Below are 23049 nucleotides of genomic sequence, written 5' to 3'. Positions count from 1 at the left end.
ACCCCACCCTACCTCTTCTCCCCCTCTCCATCCCTACCCCTACTCTTCCCCACCTCTTTCCACCCCTGAGCGCACCCTGTCCCTGCTCCTTCTCCCTCCCAACCCCTCCTGCATGCCACTAAACAGTTGTTCCGTGGCGTGCAGGAGTCACTGGGAGGGCAGGGGAGGAGTTGATCAGCAGGGCCGGGGGCTCTGGACATGACTTGCGGACCCCCTGGAATACCCTTGCAGACCCCAGTTTGAGAACCACTGATGTATAGCATATGCAAAATGGGCAAAGAATTTTAACGTGTTTTAAATTGGTTATAGTTTAGGATATTTTGTAAATATAGTGCCACTAATATTATTGTCTCACAAATATGGATTAACTGCTGTGGAGCTACAACTCTGATTATGCTTCCAAAAGAACAGTTGAATAGCATGTGTATGAGTTAGTGTAGTACCTTGTGACTATTGATGCTTTTAATTAAAAAAAAAAAAAGTTCTGTAGTAAAATTGCAGGTTTGTTTTATTATGTATATGAATGTGAACTGGGCAGGAAACAGTTTTGCTATCCCACAAAGATTTCTGAAATTTCAAAAAAATATTCCTTGAACATCTATGTGTGTGTGTCTCTCTCTCTCTCTCCCCCTCCGCAGCCTGCCCCCAAGAAAATCTTCCTGATGTCAGCCATTTTGACAAAATTTTCATTTCCTGACCAAAAAAAAGTTACAGCAAAAAATTCCTGACTAGGTCTAGTATGTAATGCTGTTAGAAGTGGCATTTCAGCAAAGTACTTAAATACCTCTTTAAGTCCTGTTGAAGTCAAGTGCTTTGTTGACTGAGGATAGAGTGAGGTCTGTGAGTAAATATTTTGCTCATTTGGGACCAGAAATGTGTAGACATTGCTCTATTGATGCCTATTAATAATTTTGCAATTTCCAGTGGCTTTGGCTAAGTTTTATAATTCAAAAGTGAAACTTAATATATTGATTAATATAACTGTATACAAAAGTGATGGGCACATCCCAGAAAAGTGTGTTGCATTTTTACTGTCCACAGGAGTGCATGGGCAGGGATATATATTGTAGCCACCTCTTCATAACCTGCTATGTAGTTACTACAAATAGGAAAATAAAGCAGGTTGTTCATTGTCCAGTGCTGTCCATGTATCTGGTAGACACAGTACAGGTAAAATAACTTTCATCAGACATTTGAAAATCTTCCTCAATGATGCTTTTGTGTCTATCTTAGCTTTGAAACTAAATAGTTTCAAAATTATTCTAGTGAAATTCTTCATGCTGCCTCCAGAGGTCTCATTTGATCAAACATGCAAAACAGGAGGGGGGAAAAAAGCTTATATTGATTATGAAAACGTTGACTTTAGAATTCAGCTTTTACATTTAAACTACATTTGGAAGTGGTAGTCCCAGAAGAGAATTTTCACTATATTCTGTTACATTACAATTTAATATGAATTTGTTTTCTTCAATTTATATGCATCTATGTAGGGTTTTTGGTAGAGTTGCCAGAAAATTTTTCCCACATATAGAATTTTTTGTAGATTTTGTGAAAAAACAAGAATTAATGTGGTTTTTTACTCACTTTAATCATTTGCAAAAATAAAACTTAAGTATTACAGTGAAGATGAAGCTGATAATCAAAGGGGTAAATTCTGCTGACTTCAGCTTTTTGCCTTTGCTTGCTTTCTTTCTTTCCCTGCTGACTCTCATTCCACAGTGATCAGCAGTGTTCACATCTGTAACAGGGAGAGCTCGGAGAAAAGTATCTCAGGCAAAAGTATTCCGAATTTATCAGACTTTTCATTGTCTGATCTTGCAAATCATGATGATTTTGCCTTCCATAAATTTTAGTGGAAGGAATAGTTTGTATATTTGAGGGTTTGGACTCCCCACCCCTTCTGGGATGCTGCCTGATGTACTGGGTTTTCACTGAGCCCCTCTTGCTCCACCACCTGGGCTCCCTCTCCCTGTTTTGCTGAATTAGGCTTCTTGCAACACACACGCGTGCGCACACACCAGCTGTGGAATCACACAGAGGCTGCAAACAGCTCTGTATGGAAAGGCTAGGAAATTGCCCAGCACTCACGTGCACTTCCCCAAAATAATATTGTCTTGCACTGTATAGAAAGATCTGCACCGCGCAAGCTCATAAAAATCGCCCTCTCCCTCAATGTGGAGAGAAACATGCACAGCTTCTCCTCCCCTGCCCCAGATATGAATTGCACAAGCTGGGTTATGTTATAATCAAGAAATATGTTTATTAACTCCAAAAGGCAAATTTTAAGTGATTATAAGGATAGCAAACAGAACAAAGCAGATCACTAGGCAAATAAAACACGCAAACTAAGCTTGATTCACTAAAGAAACAGGTTACAAAATGTAATTCATCACCCTAAATGTTGACTTAGGTAGGATGCAGAATTTCTGTAGCATAGAGTTCGTTATTTCTCTTACAGACTAGACTTCTGTCCTTCTCTCTTCAGGTACGTTTAGCAGTCTTTCTTCTTGGGTGGGAACGTAGTGAAGGGAGAGTCCTGATTGCCTTGCTTCCCAGCCTTAAATAGAATTTACATAAGGCGGGAAGCCTTTGTTTCCAGTGGAAAAGTACCAGCAGTGACCAAGGTGGTATTTTGCATTAGGTGATATTATCACTTGATCTTGCACTGTTGAAGCAAGTTTACAGTAACTCCTCACTTAACATTGTAGTTATGTTTCTGAAAAATGCGACTTTAAGCGAAACGATGTTAAGCGAATCCAATTTCCCCATAAGAATTAATGTAAATGGGGGTTAGGTTCCAGGGAAATTTTTTTCAATAGACAAAAAACTATGTTATATAGATATACACACAGTATACGTTTTAAACAAACAATTTAATACTGTTCACAGCTATGACGATTGTGAAGCTTGGTTGAGGTGGTGAAGTTAGAGGGTGGAAGAGGGAGGGATATTTCCCAGGGAATGCCTTGCTGCTAAATGATGAACTAGCACTCGGCTGAGCCCTCAAGTGTTAACACGTTGTTGTTAATGTAGCCTCTCACACAAGACAGCATGAACACGAGGGAGGGGAGACAGCATAGCAGACAGAGACGTACACACACCTTGTGTGTGGGAGAGAGAGAGAGAGATGCACACTGGCCCTTTAAATAAGCTGACCCACTCTTAAGTGCATTGTCTTTTTTTAAGTGGATCAGGAAGTTGAGACAGCAGCTGCTGCCCCAAGCTCGCTCGCTCTCTCCATCTGTGTCCCCTCCTTGCTCTATGTGGAGAAGGGGTAAACGGGGTGCAGGAGCAAGGGAGAGGGGGACACCCTGACATAGGCCCCACTCCTTCTCCCCCTCTACCCCCCTGGATAGCATGCAGGAGTCTCTGGGAGCAGCTCCAAGGCAGAGGGCAGAAGCAGCACATGGCAGTGAGGGGAGGGACAGCTGAACTGCCAGCAATTGATAGCCTGCTGGGCAGCTGCAGCACAGGGAACTTGGGGGAGTGGGGAGCTGATGGGGGGCTGCCGGTCCACCCTGGTTACAAACCCCCACCAGCTAGCTGCAACGGGCTGCTCTTCCTGCAAGCAGTGGACAAAGCAGGCGGCTGCCAAAAGACATTAAAAGGGAGCATTGCACAACTTTAAACGAGCATGTTCCCTAATTGATCAGCAACGTAACAATGTTAACCGGGACGACTTTAAGTGAGGAGTTACTGTATTTGCAGTGTCTACAGGAAGGAACTCAAGGAAGATGGGAGATCCACACCTTTAAAGACTGTCTTTTTCTGTTGACCCATCAAGGCTGATTGCTTATTGTCTGGTGGACATTTCCCAAGTATACACACAGTTGTAATTGTTACATAGTTAATATTCCTAACTCCAGACACAGAAATGATGCATGCGTACAAATTGGAGAATCTCGTTCAGTAAATTATAACCTTTCCAATAATATCTTACAAGACCCACCTTGCATAAAATATATCTTAGACCATATTCATATCATCATAATATTTCTATGAAGAATATGTAGTATCATGCCACAGTATATTTTTCTCCTTTTGTTAAAATATGAAGACTTAAATTAAAGCTCTGTTGCCGGATAATGCTATAAAGTGCCAGCTTTATTTTTAACTGGAGTCAGAAGTGACAAAGTGCCAATATCACGATAGAATTTTGAAGAGGACGCAGAATGATTACAAAAGACAACACAGGCAGTAATATGTTGTGGCATTGCTTACATCACTCTCATTAAGATTGTTAAAGCTCAGTATTATAACCGACTCTTGACTTCTTGTTTAAAAATAAAACTTAGTGCTGTCGATTAATTGCAGTTTTAATAGCACTGTTAAATAGAATACCAATTGAAATTTATTAAATACGTTGGATGTTTTCCTACATTTTCATATATATTGTATTTCATGTATATTGTGTGTGTGTGTGTGTGTGTGTGTGTATGTGTATATATATATATATATAGTAGTTGAAATCAAAATATTTTTATTACAAATATTTTCACTGTAAAAATGATAAACAAGTACTGTAGTGCAATCTCTTTATCATGAAAGTGTAAATTACATATGTAGATGTTTTTTGTTACATAACTGTACTCAAAAACAAAACAATGTAAAACTTCAGAGCCTACAAGTTCACTCAGTCCTACTTCTTATTCAGCCAATTGCTGAGACAAACAAGTTTGTTTACATTTAACAGGAGATAATGCTGCCCGCTTCTTATTTACAATGTCACCAGAAAGTCAGAACAGGCATTTGCATGGCACTTTTGTAGTCAGCATTGCAAGGTATTTACATGCCAGATATGCTAAACATTTGTATGCACCTTCATGCTTCGGCCACCATTCCAGAGGACGCTCGTTTAAAAAAAAAGTGTTAATTAAATTTGTGACTGAACTCTTTGGGGGAGAATTGTATGTCCCCTGCTGTTTTACTCGCATTCTGCCATATATTTGCCATCTCGGATGATGACCCAGCACATGTTGTTCATTTTAAGAAGACTTTCACTGCAGATTTGACAAAACGCAAAGAAGTTACCAATGTGAGATTTCTAAAGATAGCTACAGCACTTGACCCAAGGTTTAAGAATCTGAAGTGCCATCCAAAATCTGAGAGGGACGAGGTGTGGAGCATGCTTTCAGAAGTCTTAAAAGAGCAACACTCTGGTGCGGAAACTACAGAACCCAAACCACCAAAACAGAAAATCAACCTTCTGCTGGTGGCATCTGACTCAGATAATGAAAATGAACGGGTGTCGGTCTGCACTGCTTTGGATTGTTTTTGAGCAGAACTCGTCATCAGCATGGGCGTATGTCCCCTGGAATGGTGGTTGAAGCATGAAGGGACATATGAATCTTTAGCGCATGTGGCACGCAAATATCTTGTGATGAAGGCTACAAGTGCCATGAGAATGCCTGTTCTCACTCTCAGGTGACATTGTAAACAAGAAGTGGACAGCATTATCTCCTGCAAATGTAAACAAACTTGTTTGAGCGATTGGCTGAACAAGAAGTAGGACTGTGTGGACATGCAGGCTCTAAATTTTATTTTTGAATGCAAGGTTTTTTTGTACATAATTCTACATTTGTAAATTCAGCTTTCATGATAAAGAGATTGCACTACAGTAATTGTGTTAGGTGAACTGAAAAATACTACTTTTGTTTTTTTACGGTGCAAATACTTGTAATCATAAATAAATATAAAGTGAGCATGGTACACTTTGTATTCTGTTATAATTGAAATCAATATATTTGAAAATGTAAAAAATATCCAAAAATATTTAAATAAATTGTATTCTATTATAGTTTAACAGTACGATTAATTGTGATTAAATTTTTTAGTCTCTTTACAGCCCTAATAATAAAAAAGGTCAGTTCAACTGTATTTCTCATCTTCCAGTAACACTGCAGAGTTTCAAGTGCTATTGGTCCCTACTCCCAAGCAGAGTTGCTCCCTACACTCAGCCAGGAGAGAGAGAGACAGAGACAGAGAAGGTACTCAATTTTCTGATGGTGATGCTCTGGTTCCGGTGCTCTGGGAATTAAAGAGCCCTCCTCTCCTTCTGATATCTATGCATGTCCTCTGTACTAGGATCTGGCCCTGTCTACATGGTGCTGGGGCCCTGTTATAATTTTGGTTCTTTCATCCCTTGCTTTTACTCTACGGCGAGCCCTCAGTTGGTCCAGGGATTTGTGTGAGGGGTGGAGATAGGGCTGGCAGGTAACAGTTGCACATTGTTCCCACTACCGCTGCAGGGAATATGCAAGAAATTAATTTTGGCCTAGTGAGACTGTAGTGTCTTCTCTGAGGAGCCTCTCCATACTGTGCAACACATGCATCCTTTCTATGTATATTTTCAAAGGTAGTCTCAGGCTAGGTGGTCCCTGCTGGAATTTCCCAGTGCAGGGAGTGATCTGGCCCCTATTTGTTGCTGAAAACAGTGCTGCTTTTCCTTTTGGGGGGTATCAAGACTAAATTCACTGTTGTTTAGGGGAAGTTAGTTCTTCACTTCAACTCTTAAATATACTATTGAATCACCAGAATAATTAACATTTCACTTCTCCCATATTCTCCTCCCAGAAAACATACCAATTTACAAGTTAAAACTAGGAGTGTAATTACATTGAGTATGAAAACAAAAGTTGCTTACTAGAGCCAGAAACATTTTTATATGCTGATAACTCAAGCCTGGTCTTTATTCCTTAAATTTTGAAAATACTTGGCTTAAGATTGGTCTTTCAATATGTTTTAGAATAGCTAAGCTATTAAAGGATTTGTAAAGTTTGACAGGTCCAAAGTGGAATACACACAAATGTTTCCTTACTTATCTTCCGTGTGTTTGTAATGTATATAGTGTGAGAGTACATGTGTATTTATAAAATTTAGAGAAAGACAGAGACATAGTCATGATGTTGCACCCATTGAAGTCAATGGAAAATTTGCCACTGACTTCAATAGAAGAGCAGCCTGAGGCCCATAAAATGTATATAGAGACATCTGCAGGAATCCCACTGAAATCAGTGAGGGTGTCACAATCTGGCAGTTATGAGGAATAGTACTTCAAGAATAGTTGTATTGAAATCTATGTACCACTCAGCATGATTAAGGGTGGCAAAGTGCGTATTGTACAATGCCCAATCATATTATTGGTTGCCATCTTTGGGATGAAATGTAAAATAGAGGTCCAAACTACTTGTCATGCAAGTCTCATATCATGTGACACACTTCACAGGTGTAGAGGGAATAATCCTGGTGTCTTAGCCAAATTTCAGTTTGAGTAATTACAGTCTGCCTGCTTGGATTGTCATGTATAGAAATTTGTCCAGCAGAATAAATGTGCATCAGAACACATCATTATATAAAGGCATTTGGAAATGTGATTTTGATACCATGATGTAACTTTCCACAGATGTCCAATGTTATTTCAGGATCTGTAGTTATTCCACAAGGTTGATTTGCAGGGCATGATATTGTACCATCCAAACTGATATAACTCAGTTCCAGAAGAGAAAAAGTGGAAGCTTATAGCCTACCTGAAATTCTCTTTCGATTTAATGGGATAAGGTAGACACTTCCTGCCTAAAAATGTCAACTTGTCTCTCTTTGTTTAGAAGTTGCTACCTTCCATTTCATACTCTGTGTGTATATGTAATAGCATGTAAAGTAATTTGGGGTCCCCTAGAATGAAAAAGTTGTATGAATGTAAGTTTTTAACAATTAAAATGAAGAAACAAAACAATTGGAATTTTATTTAAAAGCAATACCAACAAACACTATTATTCATCAAGAAATAAGTACAGATGTGTTTTTACCTTTACTTTAAAGTTTCCAAGATTTATCAGTACACCATAGTAGAAAAAATTTAAACAAGATCGCTGATTAAAATCCAACCAAGGTCAACATCGGCCAACATCATTATTATCAGAAGGCTTTTTAATTAGAACAGGGTGACTTTTTTGGCCAAAACTTTTTTTGATCAAAAATGCAGATTTGGGTTTAGGGAAACATTTCAAAGTTGTCTACTTTGCCAAATTGTTTTAGTCAGGACAAAACTTAAAAAAAAATCATTTTGGCATTTTCTGTAAACTAAACATTTTGATTTTTTTATTCAAAATAACTTTTTGAAATGTATTTGTGTTAAAAAATTAAAATAAAAAAAACATTTTTAAACGCTCAGAAACAAAACAATTAGTTTGGGGTTGAACAAAACATTGCATTCAACCCCCCAAAAAATTCTTTTTAGACTTTTGGTTCACTGAAAAAAAAATTTTTTTTAATGATTTTGGATGAATTTAAAACCATTTTTTTTTTCATAATTATTGGAACTTCCAGCAAACCAAAAATCAGCTTTTCACACAGTTCTGTATTTAATGGCCTGATTGAAATACATTCATGGTCTCAGATCAGATCCCAGTATACAAATTTGTACATCAGAAAAGTCACAAATAAAATAGCACTTATTGGAACTTTTGGCAATCTTAACATAGTGGTTGTGTTAAGATTGAATCATCTCCGCCTCACAAAGGTGAGGTTAGCATTAAAATTTGGTAGGACAATTTGGAAAAGTTTAATTTCTGCTGTCTGTTCTGTACCTGTCCTATATATGCTCAATGTCAGTCTCCAGAGCAGTATGTTTCACAAGTAAATCACACACACATTATTAAAACAAAAAAGCCCACCATTACATCTGATAGACTCAAATCTTGCTCTTATAGCTTCAAAAATGAATATTATTTTTCATGTTGTCCTGATTGCAGAGTGATTACTTGCTTTTTTACAAAACAATATTACAATAACAAAATTAATGATGATGGCTTTACGAAAACAAATGTAAAGCAGGTTTTTCTATAATCAAGCACTTTTCCACTTGATTTTAGCTCTCCCCAAAGGTGACATGCAGAACAAATTGAAACTTTGTGAATTCTCATGCTACTATTTGGTTCACTGAAGATATCCCAGAACGTACCATTATGATAACACTGTTTCTATAGATGGTAACCTTTGAATGAGGTTTCTAGGTTTAAATTAATGTATTCTAAAAAAAAAAATTAAATTGAATGTCTTTTCTTCTTTCTTTGTTCAGTTCCCTCCATGCCTAGTGAGTAGGGATATTCAACCTACTTTCAACCTGTACTTAACTGAACATTTTATTTTTGCCTTTCATTTCATTTGTAGTTTGTTGGCTAGTTCTGGTTGAAAAGAAATAGAAATGTATAAGCAGTTTGATTTGTGAGTGCTCGAGAGAGAAGGATGCAGTTTCTTGTGGGCTCATAGGCTAGAGTGTGGAAACAGAGCAAAGAGACCATATGACTTGCTGGTTTATGGACAAAGACATAACTGTGAGATATGATTGTCTGCCAGCTTTGACATTATTTCTGAAAAGCAGATTAGAAATTGCTATAAGAATCACTCAGGAACTACGCTAAAAATCAATCTTAAATATTATTTGTATGTATTAAAATATTCAAGAAAAATGCAAATGCTGAGACTGTAAGTAAAACTTAAAATTATAAGAATTATTTCTAAAGAAGATACAAAAGATACCCACAGTTTTGAAATATAGTAATATACGGTTACCAGTAATTGTGGTTTAGTGAACACAATTATATCCAAACCTGAACATAGATTCACAGAAAAACTACACTAAAATGATGTCCAAAATGTGAAAGAAACGGTGTGTGAAATCTTGGTTCCATTGAGGTCAATAGGAGTTTTGCCATTGACCAGAAGCAGGATTTTCCCCAGTATTGAAAACATGCAAGTTTAGACATGCAACATGATGCCTTAGGACCCAGTCTTGCAAAGATGTAGTGAGCAGTCACATGAGTGTTTTCATCAACTTCAATACAACTACTCACTTGAATAAAGTTACTCAAATTTTAAAGGATTAGACCCTTTATTTTAGAGTTTAAAACAAAATTCAGGCCTGGCCAGCATTGTGGCCTATCACATTAGAGATTCAAGTTCCATTCTTAGTCCAGCTCCCTCACTCACTCACTCCCTAGTCATCAAGGCTAGTTTAACTTTGTTAAAAATTTTACTCAGCCTACACACACTAACTGCATAAATCTGCTTGGTTTTAATCTTGAATTGGGCTATACAATCCACATTTAATATTTTATTATTATTTGCATAACATCATTGGTGAGTGTGATACTTTAGTCATGGAAAAAGACATGGTCTCTGCCATAGGTGTATTATATTTGAAATAAATGTTTTTGGAAATATACAAGTAGATAGATATTAACCTCAAAACGTAGGTGATTGGGATTGAACAGAGACCAGAACTGACAAAACACTGCTCATTTCAAATCCTCCTACATGCACAATAGCTTAATTTTGTGTTTACAGTTTTTGTAACTGTCTTTCGTTATGAATTTCTTATCCTTGTTGAGATTTTGGCATATATGTACGTTTTGAAATTATTAGATTTGTCAATAGAATTTTGAAACAAATCTTGGATAATCCCCCTCATCCCCTGCCGCTGCCACCTCAAAATGTGAATTGCCTACTTTCCTGTATTTTCACTTTTTTCCCCCCTGAGTTAAGATTGGTGTTTAACATAATGAAGGTTCTGGAAGGCTTGTTAGAGGATTTCAAAATCAGTAATTGAATATTCTAATTTTGCTTAATAAACAAAATATAAAGCACATTTTTTCCAATAAATGAACTAATAATTGTCTTGTTTTTTACCTTCTGTGTAAGCCACATTCATAATAGATTATGATACATTTTGCTGAAAGAGTTAGTTTAATAAATGCAGTTAAGACGCTGATTTATTTTTGAAGCCTTCTAAAATATATTTTTTTCAAAGACGGATTTATAAAATCTGTAATACATCAGTTTCGTAGTTGGTTTGAATTAGATACAGATAAAGATTTACTTGTGAAAAATTCATCCCATCATATGTGCATAGCTAGTAGTGCTAATAAATGTGTACCAAGTATTTATGTGTGTAAAGCTTCTTGCGCACACATCAAGGTCACATTTTGAAAATTTGCCCCTGAAAGAAAGTGCTCTAGATGAATCCTGTCTTAAATGAATCTTTACATGAAGGTTTCAAACTTCATATTGATTTGTAATAATAAAAATGTTAAGCTCTTTCTCACCAAAAATCATTTTTAATTTAAGCAGTTGAAGTATGACCTCCCATACTTGTAAAAAAGGAAGGAAAGGAGGGGGGAAAGGCTTTTCTTGAGGCAGTATTACCAGCTGTGTATTGTTGTACATTCCTATACACATGTACATCCAGTGTCAATTATCTAGCTTATCTAGTAGATTATCTGCTTGTCTTTTCGGGACGCAATTGTCCATTATATTTAAGCAATCAGATGAGGGAATTTTTCTTTAAAAAGCTTGAATGGGGGGTAATGGTAGTTGCAGTATCATGACGAGATTGCCCAGGTTTCATTTCTGAAATACTATCACTCACACTTGAGTCCCCATGAAGTGTTCTACAAATAAGTCGGAATACAGTCTTACGAACACTGCTGGACATTAGGAAATACATAACTGGATCTAAACAGCTGTTGAAAGCTGAAAATAAAAGCATTATCTCATTGCATTTGTGAATTATCTCCTTCCAGTTACAAGATGTGTGTTGTAATTGTGATGTAATGTAGACAAATCGGAATGTGTGAAATGGTACAAAACACAGGGTGAAAATAATAAGTACAATGAAGGAATTTCTTGCCGTGGTGCTGTACTTTCCAGCATTGGGAAAATCTGCTCTTTTCTTGGAAATTTTCAGAAGGTTCGCCGCAATTTTAATATATGAAAGTATTAGTAGAAAGAAAACTATCCAAAAGATTACAGCAAGAATATAGTTTAAAATTGCCTCCATTTTTGCATTCTGTTTATCTCTGTAATGGAAGCACAGAGTCGAATTGTATTCTTCCCTCTTAGCAGACTGAGCAACTGTCATTATGAATCCTATTATTGCAATTGTCCACAATATGCAACAGATATATCTGCTTCGTGTAGCTGTTAACATTTTTGGACGTCGTATAGACTTGTTAATTTTTACATAACGATCCACGCTAATTAATCCCAGCAGTATGATGCTAATGTACATGTTCATATAAAATAGGGTTCCTACAATCTTGCAGAAAATCAATCCCAACATCCATGTGTTTTTGTTAATATGATATAGTATACGGAAGGGGAGGCAGAAGATCAGTAGAAGGTCTGCAATGGCTACGTTAAGCAGGTAAATCTGGATAGAATTTCTTTTGTGATTAATGTAGAAAAAAGCAAACAAGGCTATAATATTGCCAACCAATCCAATGACAAAAATAATGGAGTAAAAAATGATGAAAACAAGAGACAAGGAGCCTTCATTTATGAGACAGACAGTATCATTTGGGGCTTCCGAAGAGAAGTTTCTGGTTAGCTCAGTTTGGTAACTCCAGAAGACTTCCTTGTATGAAGAAGAGTTCAGGAACTCAGGTGAAGTTGTCTCCATCGTCAAAGGGAAATACATAAGAGTTGTTCACTGTGGTATTAATTTTGTATGTCAAGTTACTTTGTCATAGGTACAGTCTTAAATCAAATTATTTGTAGATGTTTAAAGGCAGCAACAATAGTAGCAAATACAACTATCTATAATTTATTAAGTACCATCAGTTGTGCAGAAGAACTTTCAACCAGATTTCAAAATTATTGAGGCACTTGTATGTTATAGCCTCTTCTTTTCACACTTCCACTGAGTGTGCAAAAGCAGATGCTGAAAGAAAACTCGTGCAAAAATTCATTTATAGTTATGTTGTAATTACTTTTTAAAATATAACTCTTTTTGTATGTTGTTTGAAAAACATTTTCTGTGAGGGAGAGGCAAGACAAATTATACTTACAATTTTTTATTTTGTTGTGTATATTTATATTTGTTCCATGGAGTGCTGAGTTATTTTCACACCATCTCTAACTTTGAGTTGGGGTGGGGGGGGAGGGCAGGAAACTGCAATAATACCAGAAGACAGAGGTTCAGCCTTGGCTTCACATTAGAGTTAAAAAAAGATATTTTTAATAGAAATGTCTAAAATAAGTGTTATCCTGAAGGGGCAAAACAGCAATGAAAATAATAGAATGATGTACATTTGATCAGATAAGTAATTGACTGATTTCTTCACTTTTGTACTTGATTTGTCTATGTATTTCAATATTCTACATATTTTGCTGATGACACTATTTAGTCTGTTAAGTCTCTCTTTTGACATTAATTTATTTGAGTGCTAATGGGTTCTTTTTGTTTTTTGTTTTTTTTGTTTTTTTGCATAAGAGCATCTGTCAAAATATGGAAATTAAAATACTGGGTTACAAAGTAAATGACAGCTTCATTGAGTTTAGAGTTTGTTTTTTTAAGCCAGATCTTTGGTTTTGATAAACTCACAGTTTTACACTTGTTTGTACTCTTATCACTCTAACAGAACAACAGATTTTGGGGGGTAATGGTGGGGGGAGGGGGAAGTATCCCAAATTCCATCTTACAGTAAACTTTCATCTATGTATTAACTCTTTAAAATGTAGAGTGTAATTGAGTATGGGATACAATTTTAACAGTGCAGATGGCAACAATATAATACAGAAGAAAAAATTTGAATATTGCTAAGAGCTAATAACAAGCATAAAGATGTACACTTGAAAGATTCAGAATAATTGAATGGAAGATCTAAAATATTTTTGTATACCATATTGGCTGTTCTTATGACAATAGTAAGTAATATACTGAAAATGACTTCACACTATGTAAATAATCTTATACAGATTGTTATCTTATTATATGTCTACAATATTGTCATACTGCATTACTTAGGCCACAAACTATTGTAAAAGAAGTAGGTTTGATCTAATAGAGAGCATGTTTATTGCAATTGTACTTTTCAGTACTATCTTCCACTTTGCTAATTTAAGCTCTGTTAATGGGGAGGGAGGAACCTTGATACTATGATTTATATAGTTTAGTTTTTAAGCAAAATAGAGAAGTGAATATTAAGTCATATAAGTATTGCAGTCTTTTCATCTGCCAAGACAAATACTATCACAGATACCAAATCAGACATAATTTACTTAAATTTTGAGGCTTGTAACTAAATGTTTTAAGTTCCTGAATGGTCAGTAGTACCTTTATAATCTATATTTCATCTGAAATTTGATTTAGCATATTTTTAATTAAAAGGGAAATACTCACATGTTTATTACTTACGGACCTCTTCTGCTGACTGTTTTCTAAAACACTTTAAAAGGAAAGAGGAAGATAATGTGCATGTCTTATTAGAAAGCTATAGAAAAAGCTTCTCTGTGATAAGAATCAGCCTAGTCAGCTAGATAAACTTCCTGTGTTGCTGTGGTGATGTTTCTGGCAAAGATTTTTTTTTTTTAAGGTTTTTACAGCTTATAAAATTGTCTCGTTTTAAAATAGTAGTTTTGTTTTTTGCTGAATCTTAGTCAGTTTTTCTGTATATATTGTTTTGTCCAAGGCTCAATACAAGAGTAAGTGGACATTTTGACTTTTGTCTAGAAACTTTTGATGGTTTCCTTTTGGAAAAATAATTAAGGTGCTGTTGGCTTGGATGTATCTGCCCCCAAAATTCTGATAATCAAAAACTACAATACCACATCCATAATTTGATTTGGGTGGGAGTCAAGAGCTGCCTCTGGAATCTTCAGCTTTCAATTAGGTTAATTAGGAAGCTATATCTTCTTATCGGGGCTACTATTTTTTTCTTAAGAGTTTGAGTTTTATACAAAACAGTTCATAGGAATTTTGAGTGTGTGCTTCAGGTTCTGTGCCAATATGGCTCCTTTTTGCTGCTCCAATGCCAAAAGGCTTAAATGGTCATTTAACAAGCTATCTGGAGATTCTTCCAACACATGATTTTTGTAGCCAGGGATAAGAGGGCATGTCTGCAGTATCATTGCAATCCCCAGCTCCTAAAGCAGCCCTCTTGGGACCATGGGCAGCCAGGCACAACTTAGAACATCCCTGAAGCTGCTCTAAGATGTTTTGTGGCCTTCACTGATTCCAGAACTGGGAAACCACAAAGGTAGCATAGAGCCTCATTTGTTTTAATGGGTTTTTTTAGTTGCACAGGAAGGTTGTTGTGAATAAGCTGTAATATAGCTTATACTATTTCTTAACAGAACTAAACCATATACTGATATAGAAACACATCCCAGGGATAAGGGATTGGGAAATGTAGGGTGATACTCCTTGGAGAAGTATTGTTGACTGGGATATGGAAGAAGGTGTTCTCTACCATGTGTTTTTCTTTTAATATCCTGAATTAAACAGAATATTTTATTGTAGTAGAAATTGTTGAGCTTCATCAAAGAGAGCCTCCAATATAAAATAATGTCCATGTAATTAGTCCTTATGTGTTTTTGGCCAAAGTAGATTCTTCCATAGTTGTACTCATCCATAGTGTGTTCAGCCTTACATATTGGGAGGTTGTGTAGCAACTCTTCCAGATTCAAGAGGTCAAGTTCTTTGTAACCATATATGATGACTGATAAATACTCCATAGTTAGTTTATTAAAATGCAGCTGGAGCAATAGAAATGACTGTGTAACAAACTGTCCTCTTATTCAATAAATCTGTTCCATGTGTGCCAGAGGTTTAAGCAGATTAATGGCAGTGGCACTAACGTTAATTAAGCCTGTCAGTTATTTATTATACAAGTTCCAACCTTTTCCAGAAGTTTGGTACTAGAGAGCAAGTCCTAGTACATATGGCAATACATTCCTGGAAACCCCAAAATCACCCAAGGGGCTGGGGAGGGATACAGATGTTGCTCATCAGTAGCTTTTAGTTTTTCAATTTCTGCAGTAAATTATTCTCCAAAAAGCAATATGTAGTTTTGACATTGATCCCGTTAAACATGCTAACCTTAATATGATTGATTTGACAATTGTGAGGAGACGCAAAAAATGCTCCAAGGGTTCATATGTGGAGCAATTTATAGTCCTGGGGGAATTCTGAACCAAACAATTAAAAATTCTGCACACAATATTTTAAAATTCTGCATATTTCATTTGTCAAAATAACACCATAGAATCATGTCAGTTTCAATTATTTAGGTAATTTATTTCAAAATACCTGTCAGCAACTATGTTTGTAACAATACAGACACACAAAAGTTCCCCCAGAAATAGAGAGTTAAAGAAACCCCCATGACAAACCAGTTCATGTTTCTCTGCCCCCTCCCTCCCAGAGCCCAAGCAGGGGGCCAGACACCTGCACCTCTTACCCTCCAGAGCTCCACTGCAGGGCTGCCCCCCAGCCCATCACGCATTCACTACCCTCTCAAAGCCCAGGGATCCTAAGGGAGAAACAGCCTAATGCTGGGTTCCAGGCTTGTATAGAGTTTCCTGCATGCTGCCTCCTTCCTTCAGGGCGGGGAACTGCAGCTTTCAGGAACTCTCCAGCTCCCTCCCACCAGCTGTTTCTTCTGTTGGGGAGCTGGGCTCTGATGGATCCAGTGGCTCCCTAGTGGCGGCCAGCAGCTCTACAGCCCATTTCTGTGGCGGGGGAGAAAATTCTGCACAGAACATTAATTCTGTGCAAACTCTGCATTGCTCAGTGGCACAGAATTCCCCCAGGAATAAACTTAGCTAGATATATTAAATACTGGCTGCTGTTCCATAGCAGATTATATATGGGGGGGGGGGGGCTGTGAAGCAATTAAAAAAATTAGCACTGTTAAACAATAATAGAATACCATTTATTTACATATTTTTGATGTTTTCTACATTTTCAAATATATTCATTTCAATTAAAATAGAGACTCCAAAGTGTACAGTGCTTTATATTTATTTTTGATTACAAGTATTTACACTGTAAAAAAACAAAAGAAATAGTATTTTTCAATTCACCTAATACAAGTATTATAGTGCAATCTCTTTATCATGAAACTTGAACTTACAAAATTAGAATTACTGAAGCATGAAGGGGCATACGAATGTTCAGCATATCTGACACGTAAATACCTTGCAGTGCCGGCTACAAAAGTGCCATGCAAATGCCTGTTCTCACTTTCTGGTGATATTGTAAATAAGAAGAGGGCAGCATTATCTCCTGTAAATGTAAACAAACTTTTGTCTTAGCGATTGGCTGAACAAGCAGTAGGACTGAGTGGACTTGTAGGCTCTGAAGTTTTACATTGTTTTGTTTTTGAGTACAGGTATGTAACAAAAAAAAATCTACATTTGTAATTTGCACTTTCACGACAAAGAGATTGCATTACAGTACTTGTTTGAGGTGAATTGAAAAATACTATTTTGTTTATCATTTTTACAGTGCAAATATTTATAATAAAAATAATATACATTTTGATTTCAGTAACACAGAATACAATATATATGAAAATGTAGAAAAACATCCAAAACTAATAATTTCAATTAATATTCTATTGTTTAACAGTCATTAAACTGAGATTAATTGCGATTAATTTTTTCAATCAACACCCTATATATATATAATATATATAATTTTGCATTGATACACAAAGATTCCCTAACCTCCTGCCCCAAAATAGTTGCATAATACTATTAATTCCTGTATTTTCCATCTCAGTATTATTGTTGCTATGAATTGTGGAACAGTAGAAGCACAAATTCCATACCCAGGGAATCCATATCAACACCTGAGTTGTTTTTTTATTTTTTCCCCAAGGTCACTATTTCCTAGACACCTCATACAGGCAGCTTGCTTCCCTTTTGCAGGTTGAAATTTGTGCTGGTTATGTTGGGATGGGCTTGAGCTCCAAAAGAAGGTTGTATGTTGTTTATGTGAAACATAAGGTCTCACAGAGACGGGATGTTTCTGCTGGAGAACTGGATCCACATCCTGCTGGAAAAGTTGGCAGACTTTCATGAAGTTCTTATTCTTCATATTGTCGTGACTTCAGGCTGTGTTCTCTGTCAGTACTGACTAGCCCTGATGAGGCCTTGCTGTGTTAAGGCAAGACCAGAGGGAAACCAGCATGGGGTGAGGTGCTTATGCTGTACCAAAATAAAAGTTTGAAATGAAGAAGTAAAAAGATGCCAAAGTGGACTCCATTTGACAGAAAAAATCTTAAGCTTCTTTTTGATATATTACAAAGATATTTTCAATTCTTCAAGCAGGTTGGATTTTTTTTGGTATAATCATGTCTGCTGGGTTTTCTCTTTTCAGCCACACTGCGTGCTACTTGCTTCAAAGGAGAATTCAGCACCTGTAAAGCTTGGTGGTTTTGGGGTAGCTATTCAGTTAGGGGAGTCTGGACTAGTAGCTGGAGGTAAGAATTTTATTTTGTGTTTTGCCTTCAAAACCTTAAGCTACTGAGTGTGTGTGGTGTGTGTATAGTGCTATAGCATTAAAAATGTACATTTCCAAGAGGAACATGCCCTACAAATTAAAAATTCTGCAAACATTTTAGTATGCAACTCATGCACTAAAGGTTTTATGAACTTTATAAACACATACTTGATCAGTCTAAATTATTAATTCATTAATAGTATACCTATATTTTATTGTGTAAATATAAAGAGAAATTCCCTTAAAAATTACAAGTGTAATTGATCAAGTTACAGCTGAAAAAATCAGAAATTCTTCCATATCAGTATGTCCTTTCATCACAGTTGACACACAAAAAGAAACAAAACTGACATTAAGATTGAAATTAAAGCCAAGGAAATTGAATTAAGGGTTACTATAGCAACCTTAATGATGCTCTGTTGTGCCCAGGTGTTATAACACCTACACTTTCCTGTCACATATTGTGGTCACATGAGTTATAACCTGTGGATCTTTATAAATTGTAATGCTGTAGTATGGGTATTGCATTCGAGTCTATTTCTTGACACATATATATTTACTGACAGAATGCTTACATTTTTCTGTGAATTTTATTTCCTCTAGCTACCTTCCATATTGTTCCAGACAATAGGGTTATGCGATATTCAGCCTGCACAGATGAAGACCCAATCAGTTTTCTGATGACTTCATTGCCAGGGTAGGGGATTGGTGCCAAGGATTTCATTAGGTTTTCTTTCTACGACAGGGGAGCAGTTGCACTTCACCTCCAAGCTTCTTGAAGTGCTGCCTCAACTTTCTCTCCTCTAATGCTTGAATGGAACTGTTGCAATCTGGCTTCTGTACACTCCACTGAAACCACTGACACCAACAACCATCAGTCTCTTCTGGATATGTCTGAGATCCTCTTCTCTGTACTTGTCCTTCTGAGCCATTGTTTTTGAATAAGATAATTATTTTCTTCTGCTCCATTTGCTTTTTTCCTGAGCTTTTTATGTCTTTGTGCTCTCTTGGTTTTCACCTTTTCCAGCAGCTTCTTCTGCATCTCTGCTTCTTCCCCTTTTTCAGTGATATTTCTTGAGTTTCTAGTTTTGATTCTTTCCTTTTCCTCCTCTGATGCTGAGTGACTTTATCCACTCCTTTTGTTTCAGCTATCATTACAATGATGCTGGTCTTACATGCCTGACTCCTTCAGACGTCTTCTGCTGAATGTCCAACCATTATCCCAAGCTCCACCTGACAAAAACTGAATTTCTCCCAAAGGTTCTTTTGACCCTCCCTTTTCTGTCCCCATGTACAATTCCATTATCCACCCATGACTGAGGCACTCAGCCTCTGTGATATCTTCATCCCCTATCATTCCTTCTTCCTGTGCTACTACTGTTTTTAAATCCTGTTGATGGCTGTTTTGAAGCCTCTCTAAAATCTGTCCTCCTTAATCTCCAGTGTGAAAATCTTCCTCTATGTCTTGGTCATAGTTTGCCATATCTAGCTTTTTTGCTGGCATCCGATCACCATCAACTTCAAATTCAAATCTGCTCCTCCTCCTCCTCCTCTTCACCTTCCAAGACCCTACAAAACTTCACTCCACCTATGTATAGTATCAAGTCTTATTTGTACTACTCCTCCTTAAGAGACTCCTTATCTTTCTCCTCTCATCTTCATGCCCTCTTTCATTCTGTTCCTTATTCTTTGAACAACATTCCTCATGTCTGGCAAACATCCTCTTCCTCCTCCAGAAATCTTTCCTTAAAGCATACTTTTTTCACAAAATTTTGGAAGGATGACTTCTGCAAGAATTCTTCTCTTCGACCTTATGTCATCCACTGTATATCATATGGGTCTGAACTGTGTTGTCTGTAATCTCCTGGAAGCAGATTATCTACCTGCGTATTTGTTCAGAGTTTAGTATGCTGTCAGCACTCATCAATAAGGTCTATTTGTTCTTCTAGTTTTATGTTCTGTAAATAAGTTTTGTTTTGTAACTTTAAAAAAATGTTTCATCACTCCTCATCTGTCAGGAGTCTCCTGTATGAATTATGGGATCTAGAGACTTTATAGAAGAACAGGGAATTTATCAGCAGCATATCATCAGTTCCAACTGTTTGCAGTCACAGATGTAATTTTGAAATAGAAAGTTGCAGTTTCTTGAGTTCAAAAACTAACTCTGCTTCACATAAACAGTTAAAAATTGTATTTCTCCTCAGATGCAGAATGCTATATATGTGCTGATTTTTTTTTTTCAGCCAAAATTTTTTTGAAGAATTGTTGACTTAGGGAGTACAGTCCCCACACTTTCTTGCTTCTGCTGACTTTAAAAAGTCTATGTGTTCCTGGCCTATAGTGGTCTTCAGTAAACCTTAAAAATGTGCAGTAGCAGAATTGCTGCAGATGCTAGATGCTCACTGACATTCACAGGTCCACAGGGGAGCAGCAGAAACTAGTACCATATATACTGCATGCTTGTCTACATGGGGAAATTTACTGACAGAACTATGCTGGTATAATTATACCAGTATAACTCCCCAGGTGGACATGCTTATTCTGGAATAAGAGGGCCTTTTTCCAGGGTATGTCTACGCTGCCCACGTTACAGCGCGGCCATGGCAGCGCTCTGATGTAGGCAGTATAGACACGTTTTATGGCCAGGAGAGCTCTCCCCCAGCGATTTAAAAAAACCCAACACCCCGAACAAGCAGTGGTAGCTTTATCACTGGGAGCGCGGCTCCCAGTGATAAAGCACTGTCTGTCCTGGCACTTTTCAGTGCTAAAACTTTTGTCGCTCGGGGGGGGGAGGGAGGGAATTTCACACCCCTGAATGACAAAACATTTTAGCGCTGAAAGTAGCAGTGTAGACACAGCCCCAGTTTACTTTGTCACTTTGAAAGTCGTATAAGATAAACCACTGTAACTGCAGTGGTGTAAACTACACTGTATAACAGAATAAGTATAGCAGTATAATTATACTGGTATAGTTCTGCCAGTAAATTTCCCCATGCAGACAAGCTGTTGTTCAAAAGCCCCTCATTTTACATGTAGATCAGTATTTTTGCAGTGATTTCTCTAAACTATATATAAGTATATACATTTGAGTTCTTCAGATTTATTTTTTCTTTATTTTCATGGGAAAGTGCCTGTTTTCTCTACAATTTTTACAGAGACATGTCTGTATCTGACAAGCCCAAATTGCACACAATCCAGGAGAACACAATTGGAGAGAGCAGTTACATCCTCAAAAATCTATTAAGCTTGCCTTTGAAGGAATAATTTTTATTTTAGTAAGGCCTTGAATCTATACTGTTACCAAAAAGAAACTTTTTACCACTGTACAGGATTTTTTAAAAACAATTCTGTAATTCTACTGATCAAGACAGTAAATTCAGTTTCCAGGTACTTGAGATCAGGCCAGGCTTTCACTCTCAAAATTCTTCCACTTCTTAAGTTAGAGTCCCTTTTGCTTTGTTTAGAGGAGCATGATCCAGCTAATTCATCCTTTCAAGCTGACAAAGCGTCATTAACATAAAAACCTGTGAGGACGTTAACACTGGACAAGTGCATACTGGAGATAATTAACAAAAAGATTCACTCAGGAATTTTTAGAAACACAGCTATGGGCAATTTATTCAACTCTCAAGTCACCAGAGATTATTTTTAAGAGTCTGACCATTAAGGACACAGTACAAAATCTTTTGGACATGGAAGTCATAGTTCAAAAAGAAATGTGTGGAAATACCAGTGTGTTCCCTTTAGTGCCATTAGGAAGAAGCAAGGTGTATTGTGTTCTGAATTCACAGTAAACCAAGATGGAATTTTCTCTGTATACAGAATACATATGGATTGTCATACTTTGTGAACAGCAGGCTACTTTCATAGAGGAAGGTGTCTGTAAATATGTTGGGATCAATTCAACATATCTGCATGGTTACAATGTGATTGGGGAGGCAGGTGGAACATAGCAAGTTAGTGGTTACATGAATGTAAACTCACATCCTTGTGATCTCTGCTTCTTTTCTAGGAAAAGTGTTCAATATTATGATTGTCAGTTCTTTGGAGTTGTGTCTCAAAATACTTTCAATGATGTATGTTTTCAGCAGCAGTAACTGTAAATCAGATAGAAACACGTCTTGACTGTCAAGTCCCCAGGTCTTTCAGTAAGGTTATGGGGTAAAAGTATGACAGAAAAGAAGCACTGAGTCCAACAGTGATTTTTTTTTCACTTAGCTTATGTATTTTCTCCGAGGTTGAGCTAGTACCATTAACAAAAATGGATGAGTGCAAAGGAGGTAAACATATTGGTAGTTCTGCACTGACTACAGAGGTCTTGAAACTCAGTGTTCATCTGGATAACAATTCCATTCACTTTGTTACTAGGAAACAATCTTCAAGGCCAATTGTGCCATCCCAGTCCAGTACTGATTTTGCTCAAGGCATAACTGCTAAATATTAGTTACCTAAGAAAGTTTCCCCCAGGATCATGTAATATCCTCATAGATCAAAAAAATCAGCTTCATCTTACTAGAGAATATGATGTGTTCTCTGCATAGGGTAATATGCAAAAAGTCAGTTCTCTTGGTGCTTCACTAGCCAGCATTCTAGAATTCTGACCAAAATGGCTGAGTAAGAGACTGTCGTATAATTCCCTGATGATCAGACTGTGGCTTTTGGGACAGTCTGAAAAGTCCTGAATATTGATGGTTTCCCATCCATATGTAATTATATTCTTGGTAGGGCTAAATGCTCTACATTAACTTGCTAGACGTTTCAGA

The 23049-nt window shown here is 36.9% G+C and overlaps 2 protein-coding genes across 6 annotated transcripts in view; one reads left to right on the top strand and one right to left on the bottom strand.

Moving 5' to 3' along the window:
• Positions 1 to 23049, top strand: part of LOC113406346 (peripheral plasma membrane protein CASK) — a 406853-nt gene that overhangs the window by 238742 nt on the left and 145062 nt on the right. For all 5 annotated transcript variants that reach the window (XM_026650702.2, XM_026650698.2, XM_026650696.2 and 2 more), the window contains one exon: positions 18164 to 18266. In XM_026650702.2, coding sequence (XP_026506487.1) covers positions 18164 to 18266 — 103 coding nt within the window. The remainder of the gene's footprint in view (positions 1 to 18163; positions 18267 to 23049) is intronic.
• Positions 11321 to 12457, bottom strand: GPR34 (G protein-coupled receptor 34). The gene has a single exon (XM_026650712.1). It carries the CDS (start codon positions 12455 to 12457, stop codon positions 11321 to 11323), a length of 1137 nt encoding a protein of 378 aa, XP_026506497.1.

This window comes from Terrapene carolina, unplaced genomic scaffold (assembly GCF_002925995.2).
Source record: "Terrapene carolina triunguis isolate 2854851 unplaced genomic scaffold, T_m_triunguis-2.0 Scaffold26, whole genome shotgun sequence".
In the NCBI taxonomy this organism is placed as follows: Eukaryota; Metazoa; Chordata; order Testudines; family Emydidae; genus Terrapene; species Terrapene triunguis.
Note: the sequence above shows the minus strand (reverse complement) of the source record. Positions and strands in the feature narration are given on the sequence as shown.